General features: G+C 38.5%; 1 protein-coding gene across 2 annotated transcripts; it reads right to left on the minus strand.

Annotated features, from left to right (window-relative positions):
• Positions 1–598: 598 nt before the first annotated feature.
• Positions 599–26,600, minus strand: PUM3 (pumilio RNA binding family member 3). 2 transcript variants are annotated; one of them, XM_086629336.1, is made up of 17 exons: positions 26,495–26,600; positions 25,072–25,248; positions 23,093–23,228; positions 22,190–22,265; positions 21,236–21,329; positions 20,948–21,014; positions 20,227–20,401; positions 18,629–18,732; positions 18,044–18,122; positions 16,209–16,307; positions 15,086–15,139; positions 13,391–13,471; positions 10,720–10,862; positions 9,719–9,941; positions 8,571–8,658; positions 6,570–6,660; positions 599–808 (listed from the first exon to the last, which is right to left on the minus strand). In XM_086629336.1, the coding sequence occupies exons 1-17, from the start codon at positions 26,589–26,591 to the stop codon at positions 679–681; spliced, it is 1,914 nt and encodes a 637-aa protein (XP_086485462.1). In that variant the 5' UTR covers positions 26,592–26,600; the 3' UTR covers positions 599–678. The 2 variants fall into 2 exon arrangements, with proteins under 2 accessions (XP_086485462.1, XP_086485460.1); XM_086629334.1 differs by having other exon boundaries at positions 25,072–25,254.
• Positions 26,601–26,986: the final 386 nt, after the last annotated feature.

Here is a 26,986-nt window from a genome sequence, read left to right on the forward strand (position 1 = left end):
TCATGCAGAAGTAAATTAATCTCTCCCTTATTACAAGGAAGACATCAAAAAAAACCCCAAATCCCTCTGGTTTATTAGGGCTTAAAAAATCTTTACTTTCAGAAGACTTGAACACAAAACATAACTGTGGTCCATTGAAATAGCCAGCCTCTCCTTCAGGAACTTCTTTGAAACAAGTCAGAGACATCATTTTCATTCTATTGTTAGTTCCTAAAGGACGAGACCCTCCATCACTCCTTCATTGGTTAAGAATAGGATTTGAGTTGTTTTTCTGCTTTGTTTTTTGAGGAAACCAGGAGGGAAGGGGATTAGGAACAAGTGTGTTTGCCCAGTACATAAGACTATCTCCAGAATAGATGCTCATGTTTCTACGGTAACTACAACAACATATATGCAAATTTTAACAAGACTCGAAACATTTTTGTGCAAGTTATCAGCAAAGATTTAACTTCTTGATTACATGTTCAGAAGCTTCCACTAGCTCTTAAATCTTCATGAGATTTCAACCTCTGAGAACAACCATTTACCTCACAACAGAATGACTACAACAGACAAGTTGTTTTAGAAATTATTTAATTTACAAATGCATACACTGCTTCTTAAAACAATCGTGGTGCAAAATCTTACCAACTCTCCGTTGGATGCATTGATATAAATTGTCATTTTAGTTCATGTACACTAGGAAGTCAATTTCTCCAATAATGCTTCTATTCCTTTTACATTTTTATTCAGCTTCAACTTTGGGACAAGTTTTTTCAGTCCTTTTTTGACTGTATTTGCCACTTTTTGATCGGCATTCCGGAGAAGGCTACAACGAAGGAAAAAAAACAAAGAAGAACGTCAAAGGTCAGCACATAGGTCATAGGAAAAGAAGTTGTCTGTGTAAGGAAACAATAACTATTTAGGACGAATATACTCCAGGGCAGATTCTATCCTCTCCTACTGGAAAAAAAATTAAAACTTCCCAGAAACCATGAAACACCAAATTAGAACACAACTAACACAGGACAAATCAGACTGGAAGGAACTGCAGATCCCTACTTAAAGCAGGTTCAAACATTGGGACAGACCAGGCTGCTCAGGCTTCACCCAGTCTGGGCTTGAAACCCCCCAAAGCAGTAGACAGCCCAACCTCCCTGGGCCCTTTCCCCACCACTGGGCTGCCCTCATGGGGAAAAGGCTTCTCCTTATCTCCTGCCTAAGTCTCTCTTGTGTTTCAGCTTGTGCAGTTGCCTCTCACCCTCCAGCCATGCACACACTACTCTGAAGAGTCCATCTCTTCTCCATCCCCTCCAGTGTCAGGGATGCTGCTGAATGCCCCAAAGCCATTCCTTCTCCCAGCTGAAACAGGCCAGGTCCCACAGCCTCTTCTCCCAGGCCAAGTGGTCCAGCCCACGACCATGTTACTCACCCTCCACTAAACCCAATTCAGTTGTTGATACCTTTCTCGTAATGGGGGTCCTAAAACTGGATGCAGTGAAGTACATCTACTATGTATCAAGTACTTTCACTACTGTACTTCTGTGCTTTGCTTACCACAGGACTACAGAGCTGTCATGGTTTGATGTGGAGGGGGGGTGGTTCTGGTGGCAGGAGAGGGGTTTTTCTCCCTGCGAGCTCCCCGGTTTTGGAACCGGGTTAGGCTTAGTTCTGGCCACCAGATCAGACTGCCATCCCCCTCGGGGTTGAGCCAATAGGGCACCTCTGCAAATTGCCCTATTTAAGTCAGGACAAAGGAACTGGAAAAGGTGCTTTGCCCAGGATCGACCAGAGAAGGGAGGAGGGCACTGCCCCTGCTCCCTGGCTCCCGGCCGGGCAGCTGCCTGCGTCGGGCCGGCGCTGCCCACGGAGAATGGCGGCGGTGGAGCCAGCTGGGGAACTCGGGGGCACCCCACTCCCGGGGTGCCCACTGGGCTGAGTTCACCTGGAGAGGACTGAGATCTGAGAGAAACAGCTGCATCGACACTGGGTCAGTGAGGATGGAGCGGGAGGAGGTGTGCCGGAGCCGAGTTTCCCCTGCGGCTGATGGTGAGATAGCAGGCGGCCCCCCTGCAACCAGGACGGCCTCGGTGGAGCAGAGACCCACTCGCAGCCCGTGGGGAGAAGATGCCTGAGCCTGAGGATGGTCGTGTTGGGGTGCACGACAAGGCAGAGAGGCATCTGGAGTCTGCGTGACGACCCACGCCAAAGCGAGTGGCTACACGCTCCCTAAGTACCCGAGACTGTGGTAAAGCCCACACCAGAGCAATCTGTGGGGAAGGATTGTTTCCAGTAGGCTGGACTCACGCTGGAGAAGTTTGTGGATTTTTCCTCGTGGGTAGGGGATCCATTGGAGCAGGGGAAAAGGGTGTAAGGACTCCTCCTCCTTTAAGGAAGAAGCAGCAGTAACAGCACGGAATGAACTGACCTGCACCCCCCCCAGTCCCTGCCCCCTGTGCTGCTGGGGGGAGGAGGTAGAGCCAGGAGGAAAAGGAAAGGGGGAGGGGAAGGTGTCGGTTTTAAGATCTGGTTTTGTTTCTTTCTGTCCTCTCGAGTAATCGGTTTTTGTTTCCCTTTGTCCTTCTAAGTAATCATTAATAAACTGTTTTGCTTTGAGAAAAGCCCCGTCTGTTTTGCCCGGGACCATGGTTGGTGGGTGCTCCCTCTGTTCTTGTCTCAACCCTCAGCCCCTTTGGTTTTTTTTTCTCTCCTCTCCACTTTACTGGAGAAGGAGAGACTGTGTGAGTTTTAGTTGCTGGATCAGCGTAAAACCACGACAAGAGCCTTACCAGTTCTGTTCTTTTTTAGATACTACTTTTGGCAAAGAAACCAGCTTTCCCAGATAACTTTTCTTCCCCCGAAACAAGGAAATTCATCGTAAGCTGTAAAATACTATTAGGAAAAAACAAGGTTCTGCACAATCCAGATCAGCCTAGCCAGTGATTGTTGTTCTCCCCTTCTCCTCTTTGGGTAGTAGTGTAATGTTCTTGGATTATAATAAAAAAATCAGTAGGGGTAATGGTACACCTAATTTGCTACTTCGAAACCATGAGTGAACACTGCCTAAAAAACTTAATGTGTTCTACGTACAATGTGTGCAATCCAGAACAGAATTACAAGTTGCACTGTCATATAAATAAACTAAGATTGGAAACAAACTGTAACACCCAAGTAATAGTACTGAGCAGGCTGCGTGATACTACAAGTCTTCACAATCCCTAGGGCTCTTCCTTATGGCTCCCAAATTTGCAGCTGCCTAAAAGCTTGTTTCTTGCCTACTTTTTAAAAAAGGATTAGACATGGCAAACTGAACTAAGTAAGACTTTAGAAAGGAATTAATGTGGCTTAAGGTGAGATTTCAATTTTGCCTCCTTATGATTCCAAATCCTGTGTAGGGTGGCAACACTACAGAGAGTAAAGCACGGGATGCCCATCTGACAATACCACTATTTTCAGCTACTTTATTCCTACATTTATTTCTAAGGCTGTGACTTAACTACTTCCAGTAGCAGCTTATGTTACACTTTCAGCTATGACAGTACTATTTATCAAGAGGCCTTCTTTAAAACTGAATTCGACACAGGTGAGGGTGATGTTTTTTCAGCTTTTCTGTGAGTCATGTACCACAGCAAGAAAGTCAAGCGAACTGACAAAGGATGTGCTGAAACACTGGTAATTAACAGGGGGAAATTCACATGGTTATTCACTAGGGACACAGAGCATACACAGCAGCAAGCCACTCTGGACTGCATTTTATGTATTTCTAAAAATGAATTGCATTTGCCAACAGCTACACATGTAAAGCTGCTTTCAAAATCTTGGTATCCATGGATACTTCAAGACACTGTATTATTAATACAGAACGTCTACATGTCTGATAATACAGCCAAAAGATCAACATTTTTTTTTTTTTAGTTAATATTCTGAAAGTTATTCCAATATCTGGTAAGCAGGCAACTCTGTATTTTGCAGATACAAAATGTAACTTTCACAGGTTACATAAATAACATGAAAACCAGTAAGTCATTTGGTGAAGTTTGTTTTTATATTTATTTACACTAAGATGGATTATAATGTCTGCAAACAACCCTCTTATTACCTTAGAACTCTTCACGCTTGTACTAGGTCAGAGTCAGGCCCCAGTTTTTTTTTTTATAAAAAGCAAATTAATTGCAAGTAGGGCAATGAAAGGAGAGGGGCCAGAGGATACCAAGTAATTAAGAAATCAAGCACATACAATGAATTGCTCAAAACTGGTGAATAAGCGTAAGAGACTAGAAAGCCAAAAATCTTCAAATGGACTGACTGGGTCATTCCGAGTTTCAGATATCCACTGAAGTGACAGATGGCTTCTGAAAGCCAACAACAAAACAAAAATCAATCACAGCTTCAGGGAGAACTGGTAGCATCTGAAAATTACCTCTGTCTGGGGGATCTGAGCTCCTTTAGGACAAAAGGAAGATTCTGAATATTTTTTTTAAATGAGAAGGGTTTTTTAAAACTCAACCATCATTTTACGTAAAAAAAAATTGCAGTTATTATCTATACCAGAATAAATTAAATTTATCATTGCTGTATGATTTAGGTAACCTCATCTTCAATGCACGCAGTTAAACGACGAGATTTTTTACTACATGCTAGCAAGGTAAGCAAGTGCCATATGAAATGGAATAAAAGCAGCTGGTTAAGTTTGTGTGTTATCAGCTGCCGAAACAAAACGGCGTCATGCCCAAAGGGCCATCAAGAGAAGTTCAAACTACAAAGGATTTAGACTTAATTAAAATGAAAAGAAAGCATAAAACCAAAAACCCAGCAAACAAATAAATAATTCTCCCTGATATGTCTATCTCTCTTTCCCGGTCAGTTAATTTCAGTATTGGTGAAAAAAACGTTCATCTGACAATCTGGGAAATACGCTCCCCTGCCTGGTAAGGAAGTACATTTGTCAAAGCCCCACCCTGTAGTGCCATGAATAATAGCAGAGAGAGGGAAGGACTGACATTCCTCACAGACTTTTCCATAAAATACACCATTCCTGTGCTGTTTTTTCGCTAAGAAGCAATTACTAGTTTCCTCTTTTTTTCTGTAAGTTTTCAAAATCTATGAAGAGACTGTTGTCATGGTGACAGCCAAACAGTTATTCAAGTGTTATACATGGAAAAAATTCCACTAGTTTACTTTGCAACTTTATTTGGACAATCAAAATAGCTGAGTAACTAAAGCAGCAACACTACATTTTAAAGGAACCTCCTCAGTCTCAAGTTAGGGGAAAAAAATTCGAGCATTAATACACTTCTCAGTGAACATCTACGTGCAGGATCAGATAAAGGCATTAGATGTATTCATTGAATTCTAAAGGCCTGCTATGAGAGGCAAAGAAAAAGCATGTTCATCTGCTAAAATGATAAATCTTAACAGCCAGATCCATATGACTAATATGATGTTGCGTAAACTAGTTTTGTATCTAGATTGCCACTACTCTTCCACCACCAATTCTTCTCACTAGTGTTCTGAACAATAATGACTAAACCAAAGTTAGAATCAAACTCAGATTAACTAACAGAAGTCCTATTAGTGAAAACAAGCTTTTGATTCACCTTGCTAAAGAGCATGGACATCAAAGTAGTCTCACTGTAAAGTCATAAAGAGAAGAGATGGAAAGTAAACAGCAACGACTCTAAGGTAACTTCAGGAGAGGAAGAAGTCAGGTAGGAAAAAGGGAGAAGATATTTTTATTTTTCAAAATTATATTGGCTGTTTGAATTGTTTGCCAGTTTTGGCTCAGTGCAAACCTTTATGAGGAGCCAGCAGTGCAACGCTGACCCAGCAGTTCCAGAACACAGATCACACACTTCAGGCTAAAGACAAAACCTTGGGTTTCTATGACCTGACACTGACAAGTAGTAACAAAGTGAAAACAGCATTGATTAACACAGCTGTTCACATTTGATAAAACAAATTATTAATATTAGTCTGAATCCTGTGGGGTCCTTCTGATCTCACTGGTTCCATGGTTCATTGCTTTGAAGTTCTGAGCCAGTTACCCCAGCACAAGCCTTTGCACGGTCTATTCTTTTGTATGGTCTATTTGAAACACTCTTCTGCTTCAGTATGAGACATACTTAGGCTCCATAATCAAGGTATCAACACAAAGCAATAAGATACAGAAAAAAAAAAAAAGACTTTTTATAAAAAAAATAAAATATATATTCTTGTATGCTGCTGCCAGTCACAGGTATTTCAGAGTTATTAACGTAGCTGTTTGTGGAGTGCTCTTTTGAGACCTTTGTGCTTGTAAAACAAGACATAGTAGGCAAAATTTAAAAATAAACCTGATTTTCAATTTTAAGATTTTCCAACATTAAGCTACTTCTTAGTACTGCAAAAGTCTGAGCTCAAAGAACAACCTGTAGAAACTCTGGTTTGAATTGGTCCAGTACCCTGTTCCATTGCAGACCTACCAGTGGCATGACAGTGCACACTGAGCAAAAACCAGCATTTTGGTGGTAGAAATTTCAACTGATGACTTTTTAGCTGTTCAAGAAATTAACACCGGAATCTAATCAGAAACAGCCATATGCCTTACATACCAACAAAGAATAATGGCACCTCGGTTTACTTCTGCCCAGGTCTTCATATTCTCAATACCAACACGTTCCACCAGTGTTCTTCCAAAGCAAACTGTAAAATGTGAGAAAGGGGTAGAGAGAAGAAAAAAAATTAAGACAGTATCTTTAAACAAAGAAGCCTGTTAAAAGTTCTCTGTGATCTAATCAAATAGTTTTTAGCCACCAAGTATTCACAAAGTTTTGCGCTCTCAAAATAATTGACTATTCAATGCAATGAATACCTTCATGCATGTTTGACTACTTTCAAGTATTGCTTAAAATTAGTTAGACAATAAATAGCAGCACTGTGTGACAGTTTACTAGCATAAAGCAGGCAAACTCGCTGGTTCTTTTTCAAAAGGGCATCAAAGGCTATTCGTGCCTTAAAGAAGGCATCCACTCCAAAGAAACAACTCTAAGAACAACACCAACAGAAGAAATAATTATAAGCAATGTACCAATACATACACAACTCTGCTGAAAAATGCCACATTTTTAAGCATCTGACTCTGCAACTTCAGAAGTAATCCTTTACTGATGCATGAAAACCACTAGGAGCCTTGTTTCTTTCAGCAGTACGGATGCTACCGGGCTCTGTTCCTTCGGTAGTTTTGAAAGCTCAAGTTGACTTGCAGACTCACTACACTAACAGCATATGCAAAAGAAAGAACCTAGGCTGACCTCAAGTCTCCAGCTGAATTTGAAGAAATGAACTTCAGGAGAGCTGCTCTTACAACTTGTATACTGAGCAAACTTATCACTAAGCACCCCAAAAAAACTCCACCAAACTCCAGCCTCCAAACAAAACACTGAAGCTGTATTTCACTGTCATTTTAGATCAGAATTTCATCTGAAGGACAGGTCAGTTTTTATACAACTTGTTCCCTATGTGGTAACAATCTGGTTGTTTTCTAATGCCAAATCCATAAACTCAGACCAACAATTCTGAATGGCACACTCTGTGGAGGAAAAGAAAGAAATCAAAGGGAACAGCTTGTGTTTAATATGTAAATTGCGCAATGTTAGCAGAAATAAATCCAGATTAACTGTCATCATTTCAGTTAGGCTAGTCTCTGAAAAACACTCACATAAAACTTCCCCTCTGCACATTTTTAATCATTCACTTGAGAAGTAGCAAAACAGCCTCCTTTCAGAAACATTTAACATAAGCCCAACAAACTCTTAATTTTAAAGGAAACTGAGGATATCTGACTGTAGTAAGAAGAAGAAAAAAATAAAAAATTTGTCTTTGTAGAATTATCAGACTTTGTTAAGTCCCCTACACACAGGGAAGTTACCTCCAGATTATACTATGCCACTCCTATTTCCTTCCATTTTTTGAGGTTTTTGTATGAGAAAAAGTAATCTCTGTTAGGATATGGTGATTCACACAACAAGATTTTACAGTTATGTAATAAAATAAGTTTTAAAGCTAAATAAAGATGAGAACATCTGTGCCCAATATCTGCCTTCTGGGATATAAAATAGCAAAGATGTCCTATTTTTGTGCATGAGTTATTGTAGTAACAGTTACAAAGCATTAACCCAACAGCACTAATGAACACAGTAAAGATTACAGTTTGGCTCAGAAGCACTAATGAAACGAGTCTTCCTGTTAGAAAGACTTCAATTTTTCTATTATTATCCTTTAAATTGCTGTGTAATTTAGCAAAGCTATCAAGACGTTTTAAGCATAGAAATGAGCCCTGTCCCAAATACACAGTAAACCCCCGAGAAAAAAATCCAGGCCAGTACTTGCTTTGCAGAAAAAGCAAACATATCCTTGGCATTCCATTCATACAACAGCTCACAACAGCAAAAAGAGCAACAATCTTACATGATTAATTTTAAATTTTAATAATGAATTTTAAATTTTCCATATATTAGTATATTCAAAGAAACAAATGCGGCAATCTTATTTTAAGTCAAATAAATTACTCTGGAAATTCAGCTTTATTTGATGAAATGATGACTTCAACACACCTTCTTTTCCACTCTCTTTCAGTTTTTCATCTTGCTCTAGTAACCATTTCAAAACTAGATGGCCTGCTGGATGCTCTGCAATGTGAAGCTTTAAGGGGAAGAAACAAACCAAAACAAAATCAAATTATTTAATGGTGATGTTTCAAAATGCAGTTACCTGTCTGTCCATAAATACTCCTGCTTGCTTTATCTACTCTGCCCTTGGACACCACATCACCTATGCATACATCAACAAGATTAAATAAGTGTTCAGATACCTGCATCAAACTGACCACTTTATTTTCTACCACCTTCCCTGTAACATCCAACTTTCAGTAATATAAATCAAATCAACCAATGTTTCATCCATCCCTCCAAGAACTTCATGCTTACTAAGCAGAACCTCTTGGTCTAGCTGCCTCTACGAACTTCCAGGCTTCCCACGTTTTTCAGACCTGAAAATTCATGACAGCATGGTTCACAGAAAAACCACAGACAATATGAGTAGTTCATGTCAAATTTTGTAAAATGTGTATCTTAAAGAAGTGGAAAGACAAAAAATTCAGCACACTGTGAAAATCTGGAGGGCATCTATCTTAAATATAATGTACACAGCTACACAGCATTTTTCCTTTTCTAGTCTGCAGACACATATCTGAGGAGGGGCACCCTTTGAAGAGAAGGTCATACTGTAAAGACAAACAGCTATTACTGTAAAGACAAACAGCTATTATCTAAGATCTTTCCTTGCAAGGAGATACGCATACCTGAAAGCAAAGAGACCCTATCATTCTCAGTATAAACGGTCAAATGAACTATATAATAAATTACTAACTGCTTGATTGCATAGTGATAACATTAAAAGACAGACCGCGTAACGTGACTGCCAGTTATCTTTCCACAAAGTGTTTAAAGCAGTTAAAGATCACGAAGTACCTTGATCTACAAATCAGATGAAATGCTCGTTCAAGCCTTCATCCAGATTCAATAATAATAAACTATGAAAGGAAAACGTCAGAAAACAAAGAGACCCTGACTAATGCACGAGTGCTATCAGGGCAGTATGCTGACGTCTTACGCAAAGGAAAAAGTGACAATAATTCATTTTAGTAATATAAAATGAGCAAATGCTCTTCAAGATCTCACCACCTTGTCCTCTGTTACATTACCTGCCCGTCGCGACCACCTGGAACCAGCTCTTCTGCTGCTAAATTAGCAATTGCATCTAGTGCAGGCTGGATGTCACCAAGAGCGGTTCTTAAGATGTCAGCAACCAAGACAAAGGTAGCTTTATCTATCACTACTTCTTGGGTGTGTTCTTGCAAATATTCTAGCAAAGGTGAGGAAATGGCTTCCAGGAGTTCACGACGGCGGAGTTCAGTGTTCTTCTTACTGATGAAAGAGACAGCACATTACTGTAGAAGATTTGCTCTGTCTGCACATCAAGCAACAAGAAATTCAGCGCACAGACGCTATTTGAGACAGCTGTAAATTACTGGAACATGAAAATTAAGCATTATTCTTCCTTCTGTTTCACATACAATCAAACACGTGTTGCACACACATTTTAAGAACACATGGAGTGAGAAAGTATACAGTGTTTAAAGTTGACTACTTCAAAGCTCAGAGTTCGTTAACAACAGTAATTTAACCTGTTTATTTTCAATTCATTGTTATCTCAACTACTGAGATATATTTCTTAAACAGCTTACTAATCATCTAAAATTGCTTCTTCAAAAGCTGATAAGCATCAATGTCAACAGCAGACTGAATTCGAATTAACAATATCCATGTTTATTGCTATATTTTGAGATATACTTTTACGCAGCTCAAAACAACAATAACGCATATTAAAAATTTTCTGCTACACCAAATTTGATATGAGTTTAAACAAAGAACACAACAAAATTTTTGCCCTTTACAAAGAGGGTAAACTGCTGATCACCAATACATTGCTGGCCACCAATCATAATACACAAATTTTAAACCAAAAAAGCAAAATAAGAACTACAGATTAACATATCTAATAATACTTATGTTTTATTTATATATATTTACATTACTTAGATATATTATGAAAAAAAGCTGAAATTAAATTAATCATGACAGAAAGTTGCATGATCTCTTCTGGACTCTAGGGAAAACAATTTAACCTTCATATCTGAGTTACCTATAGGCATTTCCATCTCCCTGTTGCAGAAGCGTGATGATTTCTGGAACAAAGTGTGCAGGGTCTCTAGGACTTAGCAAATACAACAAGACCTTCTTTCCATATTTGTTGTTTATTATATTGGGCAAAGAAGCATTTATTTCCTGTAAAAGTAAACAAACAGCAACAAAACATTAATGAAATGATAGTTTTGAGCCATCAGTAGTTACTGATTACCTTTCAAATGCAAACTTAGGAAAGAAAAACTACGTAAGATTCATATCTGCTGTGATATTAAACTAAAAACTCTAATCATAGAATCATAGAATGGCATAGGCTGGAAGGGACCTCAGAGACCATCTAATCCAACCTCCCTGATCAGAATGAAAGTTTGGAGGAGTGTAAGAAATAAAAAACTATTAAGGTTTAAAATGTGCTCATCAGTTGCATCGATGTCACTGGTTAGAAAATACTACGAAAGGACAGGATTTGTTTTCACTGATACATACAAGTACAAGAACAACACATGTTCTGGTATGTCAAACACTATACAGATAAAACCTCAGTAAAAGTTATAACCTCAGCAAACCAGACATACAAAGGATCAACTATCACATCACCTAAGAATAAGCACTGATATCATGCTGACTTTGAAGGGAGTGTACATAGGTACCTAGAGAGCACTACAGTTCATGGGAAGGAAAAGTCCATCTTAAACTGACCACAGAACACTCACCAAGAAAAATTAAGTTTCAATACTAGAATAAAGCTGACTTCTGCTGGGAGTAATATTTGCAGTTTATTTGAGCATCAACAGAAAACACAGGGCATTTCCAGAAGTTAGTCCTCGGCTAGGAGAAACCACTTTGTAAACTGCAGAGTGGGCACCTCACAACACTTGTGTACTAACAGAGCTGAGGAAGAAACGCATTAATATGCAGGGGAGGAGTTTTCTTGCTTATAAAAGCATGCTGCTATGTTCTGATGGAAGCACCTATATTAGCCCATCTGTTTGTACTCAAATTTTTCTCAGCATCTCAACAAACGCCCTTTCATACAGCAACATGCATTTTATGCAAGTTTCAAGTACCACAGGAGAATCCCGAATACCATCCAGATACTCTTGAACTACTCTGAACATTATAATAAACCCTCTGGAAAACAGAGTGCTTGTAACATAGTACAGGAAGGCCTCAATGACCTCATACCAAGACAGTGCTGATCTGTCTCAGCTAATTTGCTTGGAGCTTGTCCAGAAGTTATCACATTGCAGACTGGACTCTGGAAACAAAACCCAGCTGTGATTACAGCTAATATACTCGAGAAACAAAAGCTCTCTCCATACTGGGATGCTTTCATCTCTCCACAGTCATCAGAGAGGCACAGACTTCAGGCTCAATCTCCACACTAGTGTACAAAATTCCAATTTCCCCCAATACGAAGTTGCTCAACGGAAGAACTGCTCGTATTTTTTAAAGCAAGCCTCATCATAACCACTTTCCCCTCATATTCCTCCTTGACATGCAGAGTATTCACCTTATCTTTACTCCTTGCCAATGCCTCTCAACCTGTCAGTCTCAAGGGCTACAGCATGAGTACTACTATAAGCACATTGCAACCTATACATCAATGTTAATTATCCTGCTTGCATGAAAATTAATTGTGCACTACCAAGTCTCTTATCAGAGTGAAAACATAACTTTATGGTAATTCATAAACTAAAACATCTTAGAAGTGATAAGATTTGCGTGTAAACATAATCTTAAGTGTAAACACTTTATGAAACCCTATTAAATAATTTTTGGAAGGAAGGTGAGAAAATGAGGCATTCCAAAAGGACGTAGATACAGACTAGATCATACTATTCTTATTGCTTATTCTGTAATTCCATGTAGGTGAAGCAAAACAGCGAGAGTACTCTCATGGTTCAAACATCTATCTGTATCCATTTTGGAAGCAGGATAAAAATATTACACGGATTTTATCCAGAATGTTATTTGTCACTTATTTATCAACATATTAAGCAAAAATGTCAAGTTTTGAGAATTAATGTGAGTTAATAGTTGCAGTATGCAATCAAAAGCCTCCAAGTATTTTTTCTTGTTTGAAGCCATGGTTTACTATATTCGGGCCTGTTGCCAAGTTCCCTATACCTGAAGTATCATTTTCCAAGATGCTACTTCTGCAAAAGAAAAGAGCTAAATGTGCTAAACAACCTTTTTTACAATATTAAGCTTGCACAATAAGGACATTCTATGCATAGATATTCTTGACATTTTAGGTTTGCCTGTAAAATGGATAAGGTGACATCCTCATTCTAAAGTTTTCCACCAATTTCATCTCTTGAAATACTATCAGAGTTCAAACTTCTATGACAAAGACATTGACTTTAAAGAGATTCTAGTTATCCATTAGCCAGAATAAACATGTACAATAAGGGTAATTCTCAGCAAGCACTGAATCTATCTTAAAAACTAATTCAAATAACTAACTAAAGAGAACACAGGAAAGTGCTGAGGTCTTCTATGAAAATAAGACCTCATATATAATAAGACCTCAAATAATCATGATACACAAATACAATGAAAAGGTGGAAAGGAATTAAATGGTTTGAAAAAAGCAATGGATTCCTACTCTTATCCTCCTATACACTGACACTATTTAGTATACTAGGAAAAATTCAATTACTTACTGATATAATTAACTGTTTCACAAGTTTAGTATCATCGATGCAATCAAATGCTGCCAGCAAGACCAGATGAGAAAATTCACCCTGCAAAGATGAGACATCAGAAACCACATGCAGTCAAGTTCTATGAACACACTTAGTGAATTAGAATCAACACTTCTGAGAGGTTCTCTCAACCATGATACAATGTGAACCACAAGCAAATTCTCTCTACTGTCAGAGAATGAGATAAGCCCCACATATAGGCTCTCTCTGAAATAAAAGCTTGTTAAGCGAAGCATGTTGTGAAAACAAAGTTAACTTAAGTCGATCTGCCATTATAGGTTGATACACTCTTTTATTACGTCCAAGTTAGTAACCTAATCTTATTGTAGAATCCTAATTTGAAATCATAGGATTTGCCCTGCAGGAACACTACATGCAAGTTTTACTTCTATGGTGGATTTGCTTAAAACTGAGATAAATCACACACCGTATTTTTGGAGATCATGTCTTTGCAATGAGCCATACAGTCTCTACTGCACTGCTGGAGAGCAAGCCTCTAGCATACTCAAAAGGGCACAAACCCAATTCACTTGTATGCCAGTGAGACCACATGTCAAAGCGAAGCCAGACCTTCAGTGTTCCAATGTTGGTTTAGCTATTCTTTACTCACTGTCTCATAACTCCAGATAAAATATATTTTATAAAACATAAAAACTTATTTATTCTGATACTACAAAAACACAGAGAGAAACATTACTGAGACTAGTGGCCTTCAAAGTGGGATGCACAAAACAATTAATTGTGGTGCAGGAAGAAAATAGGGTTTTTTTAATATCACTAATAAATATATCAAAAAAACCCTGGTTAACTTTTTCTCACCCTTTTTAAATTTCTACTTCTGTGTATGTTTTATAATTTATGTACATATACTACTGTACTAGTATACTTTATACATAAGTATACATATATTGGGGATGCATGCTCACGATTGTGTGATCAAAAAAGTTTGGAGAACATTGATTGACACCACGTCAACTATTAGGAAACAGAAAAGCACAGCAATCAGGAAGGGAAAAAGTTTAAAAAGCTTTTCTTCACAGCTGCAGTTTTGCTTAGCACTATGAAATCTGGTTGCAACTGTTACACTATTGGTGCTGCCGTATGTTTCCAAACAAACATGTTACTCAGAAAAAAAATTCAATATAGATTTCTTCTATGTCTATAGATTGTATGTCACTAAAGCATTAATTCATTTTGAAGCTTCCTGACTTGAAAAAATTCAGCATCTTGTAAGAAATTTGCATATTCAAATGGCCTTTCCAATGACATCCCCAACACATCTTAATTTTGTTCCTCTTCTGTATATACGTTATTTTACTCCCAACCAAGGAGAATTAACCAATGAGCAATATGAAGATGCAACATCAAGTTGGGCACAAAAAAAAAGTAGAAAAAAGTTGACGACTTACAATTAACTCAGCTACTTTAAAGGATAGTACTATACGTAGTGCCCACAATGAAGCTTCTCAGTATTTCTCTAAATATTCCATAAAGTTCAATGTATTTCATATTATCTAATACATCACCACTATTTTAAACTTAGTTTTATTAAGTTCTCATAGTTGTTTCCAGTATCAAAGCACATTCAAATTAACCTTCATCAAATCACTTGTGTTTCAGAGACTATGAAATAAATGGTTCATGAACACTCACCGTTGCTATTTTTTCAATATATGTCTTCATAGTTTTCACAATGACTTTTCTGTCCTATCCAAAAGGAAACAAGAAACTCAAATGAGCCTATAATGCCAGTGATTCTGAATAATTAAATTATTTACACCTTCAAAGATAACCTTCCATTTGCTTACTAAAGCAAAGGCTATTTACCGTAAGTCTTACATTTGTACTTTTAGTCCACATCTAGAAACTGTGAAAAGTTAAACCTGAACTGTGAAAGGCTCAGACCCAGGGAGGTTCTCTGATACGTTTACAAGTCCAGCCCACCAATGGGAGATGCCAAAAAGGGCAACTTGAAAAGAAAAAAACAAACAAACCAAACTACCACATACATTCACCTACATCTTGTTCATTACTTACAGAAGAAGAATGCAATTCATATCTTCATCTGGGAAGAAACTCACTCAACTGGACCTGAAACTTTGAAGTAGCAAGGACTCTAGCCTATTGTAAGACTCCTTTACTAGAATGATTTTTTTGGCAGAAACTTTCCTCAGTGCTTGTATTTTTGGCTCTTGCAATCACTGTTCAGTCTTCTTTAGATTCATTACCACCCCTAGATACTAGCAACTTTTTTTCGTAAGTCAAAGACAGAAGACTTTACAGTATTTCCAAGAGATATGTCATACATTAACACCTAAACTATTTCAGGATACTGTATCAGCAGAAGAAACTAACACTGAGTTCCTGTAACATTTTTTTAAGTCTCAGCATTCCAAAGTCAAACATCATTCCACATTATGACTTCTTTACTGTGTTCTCCCTACCGCCAATTTCATCTGCATTAAGAAATCTATGGGATGAACGAATGGCCAATAATCCTAAAACGGAAAAGCTTTATGTATCACCTCCAAGAACTCTGTTAAAAAGAAAAGGAGGTTCTTTCATAGTGAAAGTTCTAATGAAAGCATTTGATTCATGAAAAACTACTGCTTATATTTGCCAATAGGTAAAGAGCGGCCACTTTTTAACCTTGCTCTCAAATACTTAACTGCATCAAAGTGTGTGCTGGCAGAAGGACCCATGTGAGCAACCATGCTCATAGCCTCAGACTAGACTATTATTAAAGAGGACCAGGTACACAGAAACCAAACAATACCTTGGGAGTGCCATGCCATAAGCAGTGCATGGCTACTCGGGCTCCATCATGAGTGTGTGCCAAGTAGATGACAGCCTCTCTGATAGCTTCTATCATTTCCTGGGGAAGAAAACATGACAAAGCAAAGAGGTAAAAGAAAAGGCCTGAGAAATCTCAAGTCAGGTAGGCAAGGGCATGAAAGGATTTTTCGTCTGCCTGTAACACTAGAGAGAGCATCACTGGCTCTACTGAACCATTCTCATTGCCTTGAACTATGAAAAACAGCCTCAAAAGGAGTCTAAAAGACTGTAAATGACATAAGCTTTCTATCTTCAAAACTACACTGTTCATCATATTCATCCTATGAAATCAGAACTGTAGTGAAGCTTGTCAGTCATCCTATTAAAGAAAATTCAAGAGAGGGTGCTCAGAACTGAGACAGAAATTACAGAAGACAAGGACAATCATTCATTAAGGAAGAAAATCCTTGAAAGTGATGCAATTTATTCCCACATACAGGGTATTAGCCAGAAAGCAAGAAAAACTAAAAAGTCATTTAATCACCAGGTAATGTTATAAATCAGATATGACAAGATTCAGCCAAAAGTTAGTCTTCATATCAAAGGAATGAGGTTCTGAAGCCATCTGACAAACAATATCATCAGCCAAAAAAGAAAAACCAAACCAAACCAAACAACCCCCTCCCAGGTTACCAGACATTACTTCCGTTATTATCTCATAGACTTCTTTGACATGAAGCTCCCACCTGTCTCTCTTTCTATCCCTAGCTGCTTCTCGCTCCCTAGACAAAGGGTCCAAGTGTTTTACTATTGATTTACAAATTGCTCGGTCATAACATGATCAGTATCACTAGCTATATGCACAGGCAGGAACAGATCTACAAAAGGGGCTTCCAAAGCCCAGTCAGAATATCCATATGATACTATTTCTGCACAAAATGCCAAGAAGAGATAGGCCCTTACTCCCCTGATTCACGTACAACTCTGAATCCAGAAGCATTTTCGGACAAAACATGACATGAAACCATACACACAAACATTTAATTAGGTAAGATCTGGACTCAGAACAGGCCATGAATAATCCACCTCACTTCCCATAGCTTTGGGTTTGTTAACAGCAACAAAGAAGAGTTCGGGAGCCCGGTCCAGCAGAAGTAAGCAAGAGACAGCAAGACTAGAAAGCTCCACCTGGCCTGGAGGGAGATGGTGCTGAACTGCAGAACCAGGGCAAGGCTGATGGACACAGCTTGAAGGCAGGTGAAGTGAAGCAGGATAGCAGCTTATACAACATCACATGACACAGATTTAAGCTCAGTTTTCACAAGAATGTCTGGGGTAAGCTTAAAGCTGGAATTTAATACAGACATAGTGACACAAGCCATATGGTTGCTTCAGAAGGAGGCAGAAGACAAAGTTTTGGCTGCTGACAGAAAGGCCCAATCTGACTGTACTTTGATCAGGTGTTTTTTGGACAATGGCTAGAAGTGGTTAAGAAATTCCACAATGGAAAGCTAAACTATTGGAAGCAAAGTCCCTGGCTTTAATTATTTCCCAGCTATTGAGAAGGACCATTTAGCGTGGAGAGAGAAAACATTAGTCATTCCACTGGATTTTTTTTTTTTTTAATTCAAATATCACAAACACTATGGCTTTAGTGTGAAAGCTCACTGTAACTGTAAATCTCCATACAACACTCCTCCCCAATCATCCCTCAGGAATCACCAGATGTGCACGATGTGTATTTTCATCTAGTTACCTTACAATGCTTTCACGACAAGATTAAGAACATTCCACTGAAAGGCAAAAGACAACAAAACCCAAACAAAACCTACTTACAGATCTTTGTTTCGGAAGAGCATAAGTGAAAAAGTCCAAAAATACTTTATGTACCAGTGAGTGCTTTATCACAGCCTCTCTGTATTTGGGAAGAGAAAAACAGGCAGTAAGTCCCCCACGAGTAATGGTTTTAATGTAAGCTAGCAATATTTCATTTGTATTTAAAAAATAAAAAGTTAGGCAGTGTGGTGTGCAGGAAGCACACAAGCCATTCTGGATTACAGGTTTGGCATTTACAGTATGGGGAAGATTCTACCAAAACTCACAAAATCTAAAACCTAGCAAAATATTTCCTCCTAAAGACGACTGGAGGAGCTTACCCAATAACACATTATAAAAGCACACCACACTGCGAGACTTCTACTGATTGTTTGACTGGGGCAGGGATACTTTAGTTTACAGAAGTGGAGCTCAAAATTAAGATAAGAGGTTCGTTATAACACTTTGGACAAAACCATAGTTACTTGCCATACAATACAGCAATGTTACAGCTTAAAAGAGTATCAATATCACTGTCTGTTTGTACGTCAGAAACAAGCCAGTTCATGCTAGCTTGTCACACCTCAAACCAATTTTTGTCCTTACTTTTGTGCCATTGGTGTAAGAATCTGTTTCATTTCATCCAAGATGGCCTCTCTCTTTTCAGGCTGAGCTTCTAACACTTTATCCAGTGTTGGGACAACTGGTGTCTGAAATGAATGCACAATCGGAGGCTTAATTGTTCCCAGTGAGCATCAGAGTTGACAGAAAATTACAACCTTTAGTCCTTTTTCAATCAAAATTCATGAACAATACCACAAGCAAAATGAATTTTCTGCAAAACTTTTTACAATTTTAAAAATAAAAAGCTTAGCTACTTTGAGTACATTAGAAGTTGTATACAAACTGAATATTCATCATTAGCAAACAAAAGCTGCTTCTGTGGTCTGAATCGTGTTTTCCCAATTATGGTCAGCTCTTCATGAGACTATCAGATACAAGGTGAAATACACAAAGTCGGCATTGTGTCAAGGGACTTCTGAGCAAAGCAGAAATCCTGCATGACAGTATGCATATGTCAGAGGGCAACACAGCAACAAGTCAACGAACTGAGAAGTTAACCAAGGACCACGAAATTCCAGTCCAAGAACAGAAGAGGAATATATATCATTCATCTTAAATACAGAAAGACTTCCTGGTACCTCATCTAAACAATTATGCTGGTAACTCTTGTAAAAAAAATCTGTTAGAAGAACAGCCTGTCTAGATAGAAAATTAGAAGAAATATATTGCTAAACGTCCCTGCTGTGGGAGGGAACGGTGGAGAGTTGGAGGCAGGAGGGAGAAAAGCAAACCACACATTTCAAAACAAGGAATTCCAGGTCTTGTTACAGAATAATTTCTTATAAACCCACATACTGTTGAGTCTTAGGTTTGCACCGCAACATGAAGACTACTTGAAGCATTCATGCCAAGAATGCTAGAATGATGGAAACTAACACTGCACTTGATTTCAGAGGCCGTTTTACTCCCAGTAAAAATTACAGCCCACAAACACAGCAAACATGCCTTTCTATTACAGTCCTGAAAAACACTTTAATAAAATTTACAATAACCTGCAAATTAAAAAACAGCAAACAGGTTCTGAAATGAGCTGTTCATTTCTTTTACAATTTTAACAGAAATCTTGGGTAAAAGCGTGCTATGTCATACATCAATGTGCAAAAGTCTCTAGTGTAGTCAATAATTGTGTAAAACAGTTTTGTACTTCCTAGCAAATAAAACCATTTGTGCCTATAATGGAAACCAACTTCCAAAGTCTGCAAGAAAGAAGGAAAAACAGAAGTCAAAAGCAGATTAAGCCTAAATCTTATCTCAGTAAGGATGACCACTTCAGGCTAAACACTATGATACTAAGATAACTGCAACTATATGGTATTAGACTGGTTTTGATGAGCAGAGCAAGCTCATACATGAACATAATATATTTTACATAGTTCAAACTGAGAAAACACAGCAATTCAATCTAGAATAGAAACATGAGAGTAATCATAACATTTAAATGTGCTAAACTAGACTACATTTGGACAGCTCAAAGAAATAAATTTTATCTAAAGAAACAGTAGGTAAAAATAGTTAAGGTAATACTAACACAATGCCCAAGATGCAAAAACACCTTAGACCAGAAAGGACTGAAACGTCACCTTGTAAACCTGGAAAGTGTTCCCATACAGTTCTTCTGTCAGCATATTCCTCTGCTCCAGAATGGCTTTGTCATTATACGCATATTCCACTACAGCAGATGCTTCCGCATGACGGAGCATTTTTTTCACATGGCCTTTAAAACTTTTTATTATTTCTGCAATTTGTGGCTTTGTCCTGTTTCACAAGGAAGGACAGGTAGCAAGAGTTAAAACTTTAGGGATAGGCTGACCTATCCATAGTTTTACTTCTGGAAGCACATTTAGGTGATAAGTTTTAGGAGAGAAACCAGGAAACATATGCATCCAGATGAGTGTTATGGCATTATGAACATACGGTGAGAAAGCCAGGAATCTGGAGAAATCAGAAGGTATTTTCAGGGAAAGAAAAGAAACCAGTGGATAAATTCTACAGAATAAAGGATGCCTTCCTGAAACATGAAGCGGAGAAAATTGTTAAAAGCCAGTTTTTGTACAATGCAAAGATCAACACTGAGCATATATTTGAGCTTTTTTTGGCATACGTTTTCCTCAATGTGTACAGCTTTAGCTTCATTTTTTGCAAAAGGAAAACTGCTGTTAGTTCTCCTGTCTCATCACTATTATAAAGATGTTTCCAGAGACACGTTTTTTTAATCTATGTGCATTGATCATGAATAAGAGCAGCATTCACACTGGAAATGAAACAATGCAACACGGCTAAGCTAATTCACCTCATACTCACCCATACATGAGAAACTTCTTCACAATATTTCTGGAATATTTTGACTTGCTCAACTCTACTAGGCTATCTAGAAGAAGGGAAAAACATTCGGTTGGTTTGACTTTTCACTACATCAACTCTACAAAAAAGAAAGCCATTATTTAAATAAGTTTTAAGAGCTCACTATGAACCATGCATCATTTCAGCAGAAAGTTATAAATATGGAAGAGAAAATAACATGGCTTGTTTTAATGCCTCCTAACAACAATACAGATGCATACAGGGAAAACATAAATGGGAACAAAGTACCTTTCAGTTCTTCAAATGTTTCTTGCCTTTGCTTCTCATTACCATACTGGATAAAGCACTGGATCACTCGAGTTGAATCATGGGCAAACGCCAGCTACAGGACAGAGATGTTTCATTATCTCAGGCCATTCAAAGGGCATTACACACCAAATTTACACACCAAATTTACACACCAAATTTACACACCAAATTTACACACCAAATTTACTTTTAAGGCACTTGCGCTCTGATACAGTTTTATGCCACAGGTAGCATGTCATGCCAATTGTATAACGTAGTCGCCTGTTCATAACAAGTTAAGTTTTAAGATTTTTTACTGCTTTCTAAGCACTCTCTCGAACAAAATATAGACAATACTTGAAGCTGCTGACAATTAAGGACGTTCATCAAGGTTTTAATACTAAAAGAGAACCAGGAAATGGTATCCTGTTTCCTCTCAGGTTCTTTGTAATTTCAGAGTGAGTGTGATGATACACTTCCACTTCAGCATGGAATACCAAGAATCACTTTAAAATCCAACATGTACTACACTGCAAACTTACACAACTTCAAGAATTAAGTGGAAAGACTGTTTAGTACAGTTAAGTATCAAGACATTAACTTCTCTAACAGAAAGTTGCAAAGAAACCATTGCAATTAATCAAAACTCTGAGTGGCTGTTTTTGAACTTCAGTTAACACAGAATTTCACTGGACAAAGCTGCTTGGCAAAACAGTCAGTCTTATGATAGCCAGCTGATAGACAAAGCATTCTAGGACTACTGTCCTGAAATCCAGGTGCCAAACGCAGACTTTCAATCCTGCTTTTGTTCTTTTTCACTCATGGTTTAAAAAAAATTCCCTGTAGCTTTTGGAAGTACAGGTTAGTACTATATTGTTAAAAGTTCATTTATATTTCATCATTCTTTAAAGAAGCTTTTGTGAATGTGTGCGTCATGGCATTAGTCTTTCTTACACTTTTAATTTTTCCATGAAGAAGCTTCTGTAGTTCATTCATTAGTTTTTCTCGCTTCTCCTTATCACATTTCTTCCTACAAGCAAAAAAAGTAAAACAATCTTAACTGTGGAAGCAGTTTTTCTGTAGTAGGATTCACTTATATCTACAAATTAAGAAGCAAGACAACATAAAATACAATTACATTAGCTCCTGCTAATCCAAATTTACATTGCCATTCGTTGAACTTATTGATAGATGTAATTAATTAGTTTCAGTTCCTAGAAACTAAACCATATTTCCACACTTTAAAATTATTCTCTTCTGAATAACAGTATCACTAAAAATAACATAAACTTAAATTTGCAGCCAGCCCAGAGTTGCTTATGGATGCAAAGACCTGTAAGCATCTTACAGCCAAATCTGCAAAGCACAGATGCTTAAAGCAAGAAAAATTAACTCCTCCTTCTCATGTGGCGCCTCAGTTCTAGAATTACACTTGTCCAGAGAGAGTATACAAACCTCCACAAAAAACCCTCACACAGTGATCTCACTGCAAGATCAGGCTGAATCAGAACATTCCCTGTGTTTCAGGATTCAAAAAGTAGAGACAAGTCACAAATTTTAGCCTAGAATACAAGTGAGCTCAATCCAGACATTTCTAGCACCACAGATCATAGAATCCTAGAATGGTTCGGGTTGGACAGGACCTTAAGGATCATCTAGTTTCAATCCCCCTGCCACGGTCACCACACTCTGCTTGAACCACCTACAGAATTGCATTTAATATTATCATTTACTGATGGAATTTCACTGTGGAAATATAATTTCACATAATTACAAAAGGATAAAGAGAGTCTTCTTGCAACTTATGACTAAACCCCAACCAAATGAAAGACAAAAGAAAAAAAAAATTATTATTACCTTCTCACATTTTCCCATATTTGCTTTGATTTTACAATTATGTCATAATTACTTTTATCATTAAGCTGTCTGGTTAGCTTTAACTCCTTCCTTTTCTTTTTGAAGTCATTCCACTTAGGCTTCTTCGAATCTGACCCTGAAGACAAAAATAAGCACATTTTCTATAGTCAACAAAAGAGGAGCAGTGGACTCCTTTATCAGTATAAACTGTGGCAGTTCTGTGACTTGAATTGCTAACAATTCAGGAGCTTTGCCTGCAGTTACCCAGTTAACTAATATGAAAGCATAAATATTTAATAAGTACGCTAAGCTAGTAATTTCTACTTCTAGAACAGTGGAAGAACAGGGCAATCAACGATTTTTCCTCAAAGTTCTGTCGAAAGATGCATTGCAAACCACTTAATAGCTTGAAAATTGACTCAAGATGCACCTAGCAGCCTATGACTACCCCAGGCAATTAATTCTCCCTTTTTAGTTCATCCTATACTCACACATACCTTTCCCTCTCTCAAAAGAAGAGCCTTAACTCAAAGATACATATCTGAAATCTCAGAGAAAGGGAAAAATTAAAGCCTTCTGTAAAGCTTAATCTTTCTATTCAGTCAAATTTCTTAAGCATGGGACTTTACTATACGACAGCTATGCAGTGCCACACAACAAACTCAGTTAAGAGAATTTTATAGAAAGTGCCACAAATGAGTTACAGAAAAACTTCAAGGATTTGATTTTAGTTTTATTCATACCGTGACAAAATCCATCATCTTATATTATGCAGTTTCACAAAAACAAGTCATGCTAACTATTACTTCTATACGGAGCATTAAAGATCCAGCTTTCAATTTTTAGACCTTAAAGCACCGCTTGTTGGTATTCAGCAGCATGCACTTAACTGTCTCATCCATCCAAAAATCATGCTCTTTTTACCAAGTGTTATTGTTTTTTTCTATTACTCTCCTAAAGTAGTAGCGACAAGCAAAACCAGAAAGACTTTGCTTTGAGAGCAGTGCCACTACACAACACACAGCAGCTTTCAGTTTTTCTTATAAACAACATTTAAAGGTTTGTTTGTGGTCGTGTTTTGTTTTTTTTTTAAAGCAGCTCAATAACCAACATTCTGTTGCTACTAAATCTCCAGACACATAGTACACATTCCACATGAAGCCATTCTGCAGACATGCAACAACAGCAAGAACAAAATATTCAACACCTTCTGCTGTCCTTCAAACAACTAACATTTTTCTGCACATAATATTTCACTTCTTATTTTACAGTGCTGTTTAATTGTCATGGTAGATCTTTGCTTCACAGCAGAGGAAGGAACAATATGAAGCTCTCATGTATCAGAAAAAAAGTTTAAAAAGAAATCCATTTACACAGCAATAAAACCATATGTTTATTTAGCTTCTCTGTATAAACACAAAAATTAGCTCCAAAATGTAAAAACCAGTGATAACACCAACCATATATATATTTTTTTTTTTAAAGAGAGGTGACTAGGTAGTTTGGACCACAGAAAAAAACAATATAAAGGATAATCAACTTTGTTGCATGAATTTCTGTGTTCCAAATTTTCTAGTCAGTACTTTGAGAACAGAGGATTAAATTTATAAAACAGTCTCTAAAAAACCCTGTATTTTCCAAATTTGTGTGAAAACAGCCACTTTCCAGCTAGCCGCTTTATACTGTCATTAAAATAATCATAGCTTTATGATGGCATATCAACTACTTAAATTTGCTACTGCATCTTTACCTTTGACTTCTGAGAAAACTCACAACTGTTGATTCTCATGAATTTGGCCTCAAGCTTAGTCAGGTGACATAAGTTTTTCCACAGCAAAGACTAAACATGAAGTAAACCTGGAGTCATTCGGTCAATTTGGAAAGGTGATAACATGGCAAGGGAGCAAGAGGAAGACCTAGAAGGACATGTTTCCTGAAACCTAGTTTCCATTGATATCCAGGCTTAAAAAGCTGCTCACCTCCCTCTTCGCCATCCTGGAGCTTCCTCTTCTTTGCAAACTTTTCTGATTGCTGTTTATTCTTGAATTGTTTGACACTAGCTCTTCCAGGACTCAACTGTCCTTTCACAAACTTCTTGGAAACGGATTTAGGCTTTCCCTCCTCATCTCCTTTGTTAGTAAGTTTCTTTGGTGGACCTGAATCTATTCACCAACAAAACAGCAATTAAAATTTTATGCTAGAGCTAACGTTGCTTCAAAATTACAAATTATTATTCTAACAAGAATTAAACTACTTTTTAGTAGCAATTATATACATAACAATAACTCATATATGCTTCTCAAAACTGGTGTTTTCATGGCAGTCCCTGTGTGTCCCAGTTTTCCCTAAGGAAGTTTTGCCGAGGCATTATTTTCCAGGCAGTGCTACAACAGTCCAGCCATAAAATAATTCTAAAATAAGATTTTCACCACTCAACATCAAAGCCATCAATCCTCAAACGATCTCTTCACAGTTTATGGTCAGAGTTGTTTTGACATCATCTTTTTTAAGCAGAAGAGGGCAAACACTGAAAGGTGTCTTCTCAATCCAAACCCACAGCACTTAGCACATCCTAGCTTCAACTCTCAAATAAACTTCCTAATGTGGGAAAGCAAAGTCTAGAATCAAAACAGTTATCAAGTTCAAATTTTTAATTTAAAAGAGTATTTTAGGTAAATCAAATAGAGCTGAAGGGCTTGCAATGCAATCTATTCAAAGCATTTCAGCCTTACCTTTTTCTCAGTATAGTTCTGAACACAACATAGAATCATAGAACCACTGAGACTGGTAGGGACCTCTGGAGGTCATCTGGTCCAACCCTCCTGCTCAGGGCGCAGGACCACCCACAAAGCTGGTTGCCCAGGACAATGTTTGGGAGGCTTTTGACTGTGTCCAAGGTGGGAGACTCCCTGGGTAACCTGTGCCAGTGCTCCATCACTCTAACAGAAAAAAGAAGTCTTTCCTGATGTTCAGGGGGCACCTCCTGTGTTTCACTCTGTGCCCATTGCCTCTGGTCCTGTCACTGGGCACCACTGAGAAGAGCCCGGCTCTGTCTTTGCATCCTCCCTTCAGGTATTTGTACACATTGACAAGATCCCCGCTCAGCCTTCTCTCTTGTCTATCACTCTCTGGGCCCAGCCATTTAGCTAGTTTTCCATCCACATCACCGGCTGCTCATCCAGCCCGTAATTCATCAACACCTTTGCAAGGATCTTACGCGAGATCTGACAAAAAAGCCTTACTAAAGCCCAGGCAGCCAACATCCACTTTTCTTCACTCATATACCAAGCTAGTCTTTTCATGACACAAGTTTACCAAGATCAAAAATGAAGTTTGCGCATGCCCATGCACAACAAAAATCCCGTAGCCGGGTCTCCTATCGGGAAGGCTTTACTTTCATACCATTATCTTTCTTAAATCTCCTTTTCCCGCGCGGCACTTTTCCACGAGGTGCTTTTCCACTCCTCCCCACGAACTTCTTTTTGCCCTTGGTTTCCATCGTGGCAACACTGCAAACGGAGCAAGAGACAGCATTACCGGAACACCGCGGTTCCCTGGCTAACGACGTGAGGAAAAGAGAGCCCGCGCTTCCCGGAACGCCAGTTAGGCAGCTTGATGGAGCTAAACCCTTAACAGTGGCGGCCGCCTGCCCTTCGGCGGGTGGTGCAGGGCCAGAGAAGGTCGCCCACAGGCCGGTCGGCACAGAACCTCAGCTGAGGGAGACCACGGTTCGCCGGGCCTCGGCGGCCGCGGCCCCACTCCCCACCCCCCGACCAGGCCCGGTAGGACACAGCACGCCGCCGGCCCGCAGCTGGACGCGGAATCCGCGAGGGAGCGGGGCTCCGCGGGAAAGCCGCCCCGCCGCCGCCCCGATACCCCCGCCGCGCACCTCCG

Source organism: Tauraco erythrolophus, chromosome Z, assembly GCF_009769465.1.
Source record: "Tauraco erythrolophus isolate bTauEry1 chromosome Z, bTauEry1.pri, whole genome shotgun sequence".
Classification (NCBI taxonomy): Eukaryota; Metazoa; Chordata; class Aves; order Musophagiformes; family Musophagidae; genus Tauraco; species Tauraco erythrolophus.

Bases quoted from the DNA above. Each gene is read 5' to 3' on its own strand.
- PUM3 (XM_086629334.1), bottom strand. From the start codon at position 26,591: ATGGAAACCAAGGGCAAAAAGAAGTTCGTGGGGAGGAGTGGAAAAGCA. The intron at 6,661-8,570 runs GTGTGTTGAAGT...CACATTTTACAG, and splicing joins GAAAGAGAGTGGAAAAGAAG to TTTGCTTTGGAAGAACACTG. The intron at 809-6,569 runs GTATGTAAGGCA...CCTTCGTTGTAG, and splicing joins GGTGCCATTATTCTTTGTTG to CCTTCTCCGGAATGCCGATC.